Source organism: Dendrobium catenatum, unplaced genomic scaffold (assembly GCF_001605985.2).
Source record: "Dendrobium catenatum unplaced genomic scaffold, ASM160598v2 fragScaff_scaffold_1470, whole genome shotgun sequence".
Lineage (NCBI taxonomy): Eukaryota > Viridiplantae > Streptophyta > Magnoliopsida > Asparagales > Orchidaceae > Dendrobium > Dendrobium catenatum.
Window position 1 is genome coordinate 182,481 of NW_021319932.1, and position 9,957 is coordinate 192,437.

Consider the following 9,957-nt stretch of genomic DNA (forward strand, 5'->3'; position numbering starts at 1 on the left):
AAAACAATAAAAAGTACATTAAATAAAAGATAAATATGAGCTAAAATCATAGCTAATAATGAGCTAACCCTTAGTTCAATAAGTGAACTAAAGACCAGCTCATAAATGAGCTAAAATTTCAGCTCAATTTTGATTGAGCTAGTAGACTCAAGGGAAGCCAAAATTCATATTATTTTGGATATGGGTTAACCCCCCCTTTGTCTACATCAGGTCTTACAGCTCCATTAAGAAGTTGGTTTAGTTTGGGGATTACGGCTCCGTTAGGAGTTTCCCGAAAACTTGGTTTGGTTTATTTAGGGTCTATTACTTCTCTTAGAAGATCCCTAAAGAAATTGATTAATAATAGGTAGGGGTGCAAACGAGTCAAGTCGAGCTTGAGTAAGGGGGTGTTTGAGCTCGACTCATGAGCCAAATACCGAGCTCGAACTCGAGTCAAGCTCAAAAGTCAAGCTCGACTCGCCGAGGGAAAACTATCTCATCGGGCAACAATTATGTGGCCTACGTTTTGCCCGCAATTTGCATGCAGTGCCACGCCCGTGTGGCCCACATTCGCCGCATCTGCCATTTGTTGTTTGCACCAATCGCAAGTAGTGCCACATGGCCCACATTCTCCATTCTGTATCAGCAAGCAATGTCACGTGGCCCGCATTCGCTGTTAGCACCAATTGCATGCAGTTCAGCATCCTTCCACCGTCGTTCTCACGCAGCGCAAGTTTCCGCCATCTACCCATGTCATTTCGCTTTCTGCGAGCTGCTTAACGCGTAATCGAGTCAAGTGGCTGTCAGTTTGAACTTGAGCTTGACAAGCCCAATGAGCTCGAAATCCTTTTCGAGCTCGACTCAAGAGCTCGACAAGCTCGACTCATCGAGCTCGTTAATGAGTCAGCTTGACTCGGTTGCACCCCTAACTACTTCCGTTAGAAGTTCAAGTTTATGATAGGTCTTACTGCTCCCCTTGGAAGTGGCCTGATCATTTGTTTAGTGTCGTTTTATTATCTCATTAGCAGTTTCTTAAGCAAATTGTTTAAGAATAGGTCTTACTTCTTCATTTAAAAGTAACATGTAGTTTTAGATTTAGGGCTCCTCACTTCACTTAAAAGCTCCCCAACTGATCAATTAGATTTGGTTTTACTGTTTCATTCAGAAGTTACCTAATAGAATAACTTTAAAATATGCTGCTTAACTTCGTACTTTTTCTTTTGCTTCAACAGCTTTCTTTTCATTCTAGTACCTTTACATTTAGCACTATAGTTTTTTCTGTTATAGCACTTTATTTAGTTACAGTACTTTACTTTTAACACTGAAGTTTTATTACAGCACTTGGACTTCTTCCTTGTACTAATGTTTTGCTTACAGTACTAAATTGTCATTTATTTATTTGTTGCAAATATTTGGAACCAGCATTTGCAAGAGTTCTCTAGGATTTGAGCCTTGTCAGTTTGGGTTTGTAGTTTTGAAGTTTGTTTAGAGTTTCAGTTTTGTTTAGTTGAGTTTTGTTTGTTTGGAGTATGAGTTTAGTTTGATTTGGGTCGTTGTATTAGAATGCTTAGTATAAATATTCCTCCTCACTCTCTTTTTTATTTAGTTTTATTGCATTCTGAATTGATTAATTGATTAATTAATTAAAAGAGATTTTAATTCATTGCATTTTACATTAATTAATTGACCAATTAAAAGAGATTTTAATTCTTTGTGTTTTTTTTTATAAAATAATCAATTAATTAACTAAGATTTAATTTTCATATCAGAATTTTAATTAATCAATTAATTAACTTTTTAAATGCTCTCCCATTGGTTTCCAAGTTATTTTGAATAATTCTCAAATATCACTTGGCATTTTAATTTTAAAACATATCCTCATTCTCTCTCTCTCCTTTTAATTAATTGATTAAAAAAATTACTCTCCAATTTTTCTTTAAAAGTCATTTCATTTTTCATTTTTCATTTTTTTAAAGAAAATCTAGTAGCCTCTTGACGTCTCCCTGCGAGGGGAGATTGGGACGACACTTGCAGTTATTCTTCTTGCCAGGATCAAAAATATGATGGCGCGAGGTCTTCAAATTTAAAATCATTCCATCTGGATCAAAGATACAACGGCGCGGGATTTTCGAATTAAAATCCTGGCCATATTAAAGATACAAAGGTGCAGGTATTGACATTGGTGGTACATGTTGCTTTGTAATTTATTTTTTTATTACATATAGCTTTCTAGAAATTTCGATAGCCTCCCGACGTCCCCTCCCCACGAGGGGGGGTTAGGACTGCACTAACTGTTATTCTTCTCACATGGATCATAGATCAACGGCACGATGTCTTCAAATTAAAAATCAGCAAGCCATGATCAAAGATAGAACTACGCGGGGTCTTCAAATTAAAAATTATCCCACCCGGATCAAAGATCAATGGCGCAAGTTTTGAGCGGGTACCTGTCTATTCATTGCCAAAAAAAAAAATTTTATTTCATTATACAGCAATCTATTTTAATTATTTAGCCCAATGTAGTCGGTTGGAATGGTCATGTATGCACAAGGCAGTTTGAATTTCAAACTTGTCTGTTTTGAACAAAATTAGATTAAAAGTAGATCATGTTTCGTTCTGAATAACAGACAAGCAATTGAGGATTGGGCTTTAAACTGAAACACATAGATTATGTTTCTTTTTAAATTGGAGAGACGGATCAGATAGACTGACGGAGTACTCACGGATTAGAGATTGTGCATATTGGATTCGTGTGGAAGTTCATAGGCAGGCACAGGTGTGTAGTCGTGCGGAGAAGGTCAAGTGGAGTGGGGCGAGTGTGCAGGTCGGAACGTGTTATGGATGTGGGTGTTATCACGAGGAAAGTTGGAGGCGCGGGTGTGACTGGCGTGCGGGAGCGGGGCGATCGTGTGGGAGGAAAGGCACACGGAGTCGTGCGGGCACAAGTCCTGGTCAAACATGCAAACGTGGGTGTAGGCCAAAAGATCCTTGCAAGAGTGTTATACACGCAGGTTGTACAGGAAGGCCAAAGGCTTAGTATCGTGGCTTCTGATCGTAAGAGGAAGAGGATGCCTGAGTTAGAGATTTTGAACGGAAAGAAGCCAAACGAGCTTCATGCGAACAGAAGCAAAAGATAGACAAATAAGAGCAGTACACAGACAGGATTGAAACTAAAACCAGCGTAAGTCTTTCTTCTCCTTTTTTTTTACATTTCATTGGGATACATTTTGTGTTAATCGAATGAATGCACTCCTTCTAAGCAATGCCTCCATCTGATTATTTTCTAAAACAGTGCACCAGTTCAATTTTTTCTTTCTCTTTTTTTCCATCTTTAATTCAGTCAACATAACCTAAGAGACCAAAAGGTAGCAAAATTTTTGTATAGAGGTTTAAAGGCAAGCTTGATTGTGCTTTAAAGGATCTTGAAGTTTGTCAATCATGGTGGAAAGTTAATATAAAATTTAGAGCAATAAATATGGGAATATATAGAAATAAGAAAATATATAAGTAGTGATGAACATAGTAGAAGTTTGATAACGATGGAAAAACATAGAGAAAGTGAGGGAGAAGAAGAAAGAATTTTGAAGATAATTAGCTAAACTACCTACAATATCAGAGCTTGGACTGATCGATCTAGGCATTTCATATGTTAGAAGCCACACACATGAAATAGTCGAGCAAGCCACTCTGTTCACCTGAATTGCGCCAGACAGCGCAAACAAGCTGCCTCTGCTCCCCTTCATGCACGAGCCGAACCACGATGCCTCCAGCTCGCTTTTTCTCTCTCCAATCATCAAATGATTCTCCCTCTCGTGATTCTCCCACTCGCGAGCCTCTCTCTCACCATTTAAGGCCAATTGGAACCTAGGACATCCTATTTTCCTCCCCTCCTCTCACAGTAGCCACCGTACATCTTCTCCCCTTCTCTCTAGTAGCAGCCGCTAAAATCCTCCATTCTCCTTCCTCTTCGTTCTTTCGCTCCACAGCAGCCGCTAAGTTCATCTTTTCACTATTTTCTCTTTTGTGAGTACAAAAGAGATATTTATATCTCTTCATCGCGTCCCATGTTGCCGGGGTATATCTCCTTCCAAACCCAGGTGTGACACTGCCACTCATGAGAAGATTTATAAGATAGTGTTTTGCACTACAACCCCTGAGAAAGAAAAAAGAAGAGGGATTGGCTGGTCTAGGGGAATTTCATTTCATTTCAATTGCATCATTGTACAAGTGAAGATAAGTTGAGAAAACAAAAGTTGTAAGCATTTGAAACTTCAGCTATAAGCTAAGTCATTTTGTGGGTTAAAAGATAAGTTGATATATAGTGATAAACTTGTTTAGCATTTTTTTCTCCATTTTGGCTTGATTTCTTGGCTTAAGCTCATATTTAGTCATTTTACATCCATTGAGTAAATCCTAAACATCAAGAATACAGAAATAAGTGCTCAATATATTGTCTAAATAGAAATTATCAACACAATAATGTTCATATAAGCCACAACTATCACAATTGTAACTAGGGAAGACGATGATCACAAAGGAAAGAGATCTCAAAAAATAAGTCACACCACAGCTTGCGAAAAAGAGCACCCAAATGCCTCTCCGACAATCTCAAAGGGGAACAAAGGAGATCACAAATGAGGAATGAAGAGATCGTAGATGAAGGAAATGATCGCTAGAAAGAAGGGAAGGTGAGCAAAGTTAAACGCTATTTAGGGTGCTAAGCTTAGGCCAATTTATCTTGTTGTTGAGCAATGAGTTCATATAAAAATATCTGAAATCCTATTTGGCAAGAAAATAGGCTTGAACTATCTTATGCAAGGACTAAAGCATGAATCATATAGATCCTAATGGTTGGATTGGTTAGGACATTGATTCGAGGAGCCTAAGATCATGTTCAGTTCAAGGATGGATTTGTTTGGTCAAAGGGGGATTTATTATAACCCTTACGATGCTAGGTTGGAAGGTTTCATGAATGTGACACTTGGGGTTAAAATCATGTTTATATTGAGTATAGATAACAGCAAAGGTCACATAAGATGAATGTGACTCCTGTGCTAAAGATTAAAATACCAAATTATGAAGCAATAGTTGAAAAAAAAAATCAGAGAAAGAGAGAGGGAGAAGAAGAAGAAGAAAGAACCTTGAAGATGGCTAGTTAAACTCCTTGCATGTGTTGGAATAAAGCTTTTCCTCACCAAAACTTAACAATGAGAAGGCGAGGGGGGTTTCCATAAGGGGTGGCTAGCCAAGATGGCTAGGAAATTCATTTCATTTCACCAATCATCATCAAAAACTTACACATGAAACCTAAACCTCCAAAAAATAGATGGGGGAATTTTCCATTTAGAAATTTTCAAGATTTAAAATAACACTAAATCCTAAAACAATTATAAGTACTTTTACATAGTATCGTGACACTTGGTAGCTTTTTCATAAATGTAAGAACACAATAGCATTTCAACATGAACATAAAAATACATAATGTGAGAACCTGGGCTAGTATCACCATGTTTAGGCCTTTTATTTTGCAACAAATACCTTACAAGACTTTAGTTCTTCAATTTTTTTATGCCTACGAAGCCAGAAATTTCTATTTATACCAACTAATAGAGAAAATAGTGATGGGGAAGTAGATGAAGCCTTGCATAGAGGAATGTGATGAGGACATCGTCAGCAATTTCGACATGTGTGCCATCGGAGACACCAGAAGATCGACGGCCACGATCAGGAGCTTTATTTATTTTGTCATGTTATGTAGTAATTTATTTTACTTTAGTTTTTCCATTTTTACCCTTATGGGTATTTGGTCTCTAGTGTAGCCCAAGGGGCATTTTAGTCTATTATTTCCTTTGTCATTTTTGGCCTATATATATGGCCATTTCTTATGTAATGGTTAATGAAGATTTGAATGAAAAAAATGTGTTTCTACTTCTTCTTCTTGCATGAGGGCTTGAGAAGGGAGAGAGCTCAAGGGGAGCAAATTGCAAGGCCCACCAGTCGTTGGAAGAGTCCGCGGCTCGTGGTTAGGTTTTCTATCTTCTCCTTCGTATTCACCTCCATCATCCTTCTCTTCCACCACAAGAAAATCTCTTCCCAACTCTAGTTGCCGCCGCCCCTTGGAAGCCCTTGAAATCAAATTTCAAATTAATTTCCCTCCCTTGTCATTTAAAATCCTGAAATTAATTTCAGGTTTTTGATTTTAAAACCTCCCTCCCTCTAATGAAACCGCCGGCCCCATATATGGCTCCCATTCATTAACTCCCCAATTAAGGCATTAATTCCATTGATTTGAAATTCAAATTTCAAGTCAATTCTCTCTCAATTTATTCAAAACTGAAATTAAATTTCAGTTTTGTTTAATCCATCCCATAATTCCCTAAACATCTTTTCTCCACCCTAGCCTTTCTCCTTGCACCCGCCGGCCTCCCCTCTTCCTCCAGCTCCCGCCGCCCCACCTTGCTTCTCCCTCGAATAGAGAAGCCAAGGAAAGGAGAAGACGACGCCTCCCCTCTCCACTTCAATGTTGAATGGCGGATCATGAGATCCATCTTCCACCAAGTCGTTGGATCATCATCGGACATCCGCCAACTACTCCGACTACTTCCCGTGGACAAAGACTTCCGGCATCTTCTTCCTAGTGGTGATCTCAATTCTAGTTGCAAGATCTTCTCTCGCCAAGCCTAGTGTAGTCGAGTGAATAATCCCCAAGGTGAAATTTCTCATTATTAAGTGGTGGATTGTTGTTTAATAGCCCTTAGCTTTGCTACTATTTTGTTTATCTCCAAGGATTAGTTAATCTACATGTACTCCTTCGCCTAAGCGAGTTGAAAATCAAGAATCTTTAATGAATTTGCTTATTATTTCAATAAGTTATTAATTGAGATTTCATTGTCAATGATTCTTAAAATTTCTTAACAAGCTCCTTTCGCATGTGGTATCACATCAGAATGTGAAAGAAACCTTAAACTTCGTCATATCAGAAAGGGGAGAATCAATCAACCTTGGAAGGGGAAAACAACACATTCAAGTAACTTTCACTCATAAAAATAGCACATGTTCACTTTATGTGACTACTAGAAAACCTATATAAATGGCTATGAAATAAAAAAAGATAACAATCCTTGAACTAAAAGCAAAATGTTGTTTGACATCAAAAAAAATAGCATGATAACAAAAAAATAGAAAGATCAAATTAAATGACATCATGAAGAGTGATCAATAGAATAACAAATGAGGAAAAACTTTGGCAATAATAATGACATTAAGATCTTGAGGAATAAAGATACGACTTAAAAAATAACAAATAATGATGTTACCCTATGATGGGAAATCATCACATAGGTTTGCTTTCTACTCTTGACACTGAGCTAAAAATAACTTAAAGTGCCACTTTCACCAAACATTTAATAATCAAGCTTCTAAGGAATCATACGCCATCATTTCTTAATGCATGAACAAATTTTGCAATCCTACATATTTAATGATGGCAAAGGGTGGAAAATTTTAACCTTGTATAGATTGTTGTAAAGAAATGACGAAGTCTTGAGTGCATTGGAGATTCTATATTACCAAATTCCTGAGAAAAATGAAAAACATAAAACTGGTCAAGTCATAACCATAGATAATTGAAGATTCTAACAATTTTAAAGTAGAAAAGGAACTACATAACATATTAAGGTTCACATTCATTAAAGGAATACAATTAAAGGCCCAGACAAAACAAAAAAAACAAAAAAAAATTAAAAAAAAAACAATTAAAGGCCTAGACGATAGGCACAAAGCTAACCAAAAATGTTGCACAACGTCCTGAGGGAGAGGAAAACTTGCTCCAACCATACTTGCAGTATCCAGAACCGCCTACATTTAGTAAATTAACAAAGTTACAAATGCTCGAATGCTTAAATATTACATAAATCAAATATACTTAAGGTGAGTAGTTCATTGTCACCGGTCATAGAGACAACGTCCTACTATTTTAGAACTTAAGAATCTTTCTTCAACCTCATTCATGTTAGGAGCTTGTCATGATCATCATCACAAACAATATTTAGCGGCAGCATTTTTAGTATAATACCCAGAATTAACAAAAGGTAAGCTTATTTTTATCATTTTTCCCCAAAAACGTTAAAGCTGAATTGGAGATTATATATATATTCATGTAATGTCATTAAACTTAAGCAGTGAAGTAAAATTTCATTAGCAGTTAATTAATTACTCTTCCTATATAGATTTTAGCCCACTACAACTTATATAATATATTAAATTTGCTACCGCTAAATCCTCCACTAAGCAGACGATGCAATGGGTAGATGACATCATGCGGCTCAGAATGATTTGGGATAACTGCAGTGGGAAAAGGAATTATAGTAATATATTACTATATTGTTTATAGATAAGCACTATTATTCCATGTCATCCACTTTCCCCACCCAAGCCTCTCTAGTATTCGAAGCAAGCAGTGAGTTGAAGGACTCGTGAGAGCTGGAGCCGGCTGCTGGCTGCTGGCTGCTGGCTGCTAGAGAACTGTTGGGGGAAATTTCAATTTGCCAAATTCAGAAAATAGTCAAGAAAAAGAGGTAATGCGCTGCTGTAGTTTTCTGTTCTCTGGATTCAGTAGAGAAAATAGGTACTGTGCTGCTTCAATAAACTAAAATCAGCTGATATTTGCCAGCAGAAAATAGTAAGGCTTGCAAAAAATAGTACGGAAAAAGTAAAGGGAAGGTAGTAGAGAAGGAATTGTAGAAGAGAGGTAGGGGTAGTATTGAATGAGGAAAAACTTCTTTGAGATAAATGTTACCTCCTTTTTGGTTGGAGTTTGCTAACCTGAATTCATTAATATTGAGTTAAGCTATAATGCATGAAATAGCAAAACTGTGATATTTAGGTTGTATATAAGAAGAAAAGAGACAAGGGTACTGTAGGAGAACAAATTCACCCGCCTATGCTCGAGAACGAGGTGAGATACACAAACTATGACATAGGAAATAGTAAATTTTGATATAATTACAACATCACATGGTATATGATTTTGATGGCCTAAATTTTAGTTTCATTATGTATTTAATTGTTGGTTCCTCAAGTATTATTGCAATGGCATATTTTTATAATTGTTATGAAATTTGAAATGTATTATGAAATGTGAAATGTATTAAAAAAGTTAGATAAGTGATATACAGGGTATAGATCCACATAAGTAAAAGTGAAAGGCCTGATGATGTAAGCTTACACTTTCTCAATTCTAAAAGTTGGGAATCGGACTCAACCTTGAATTAGAGAGCGGTCTCAATTCTAAAAGTTGGGAATAATGACCCAACCTTAAATTAAAGAGTTGTAAGTAGCAAAAGCATATAGTCATTATATGACTTGCCAAAAAATGTAAAACAGAAAATAAAATAGGAAATAATGTTTTATATAGATTATCATGTTGTGTTGTTTCAATTAGTTGTATACATGTTGATTATTTCTCATACATTACTTGTGTATTTTATTGAGCTTTAGCTCATTAACAGTGATTGTACAGCATGAAAGAGAATGGAACCAGTGGGGAATTAGACAAGAAGATTGACTGTCGTTTTTTTGTATATACGTTTTGGGTGTACATTGATGTCATAGAAGAATTTTGTACAAGTGTTTTTGGTATGTAAATGTTATTTGAAGTTTAATAAGCTTTGTATTTTAGCTAATATGCTTAAATATGCTTCCAGTTATGAAATATTGATGTAAGCAAAAAATATAGGGGACCCTATATTTTTTGCTTAACAAAAATAAAACTATACAACACCTAACAAAGCAAAGACTAGAAGAGGAAAGAACAAATTCTTACATTTCAAATAAAACTAAAAAGACGAAATTACAACGACGACGACTTGCAAACTTAAAATTAAAAGACGACACCCTAAAGTTGCTGCACTTGGAGAAGAAAGATACAGATGGAGCGGCACTTGCGAAGAGACGAAGAGATTAGAAGCCCGAGAAGAA

At 36.4% G+C, this 9,957-nt stretch overlaps 1 protein-coding gene across 2 annotated transcripts in view; it reads right to left on the reverse strand.

The window, feature by feature from the left end:
* LOC110110038 (actin-related protein 8) overlaps positions 1-9,957 on the reverse strand; it is an 82,754-nt gene that overhangs the window by 64,815 nt on the left and 7,982 nt on the right. Inside the window, exons 3-4 of one of the 2 annotated variants that reach the window (XM_020841327.2) lie at positions 7,766-7,836; positions 7,488-7,555 (exon numbers count right to left, since the gene is read on the reverse strand). In XM_020841327.2, coding sequence (XP_020696986.1) covers positions 7,488-7,555; positions 7,766-7,836 — 139 coding nt within the window. The remainder of the gene's footprint in view (positions 1-7,487; positions 7,556-7,765; positions 7,837-9,957) is intronic. The other variant, XM_028700225.1, reaches the window with a different exon arrangement.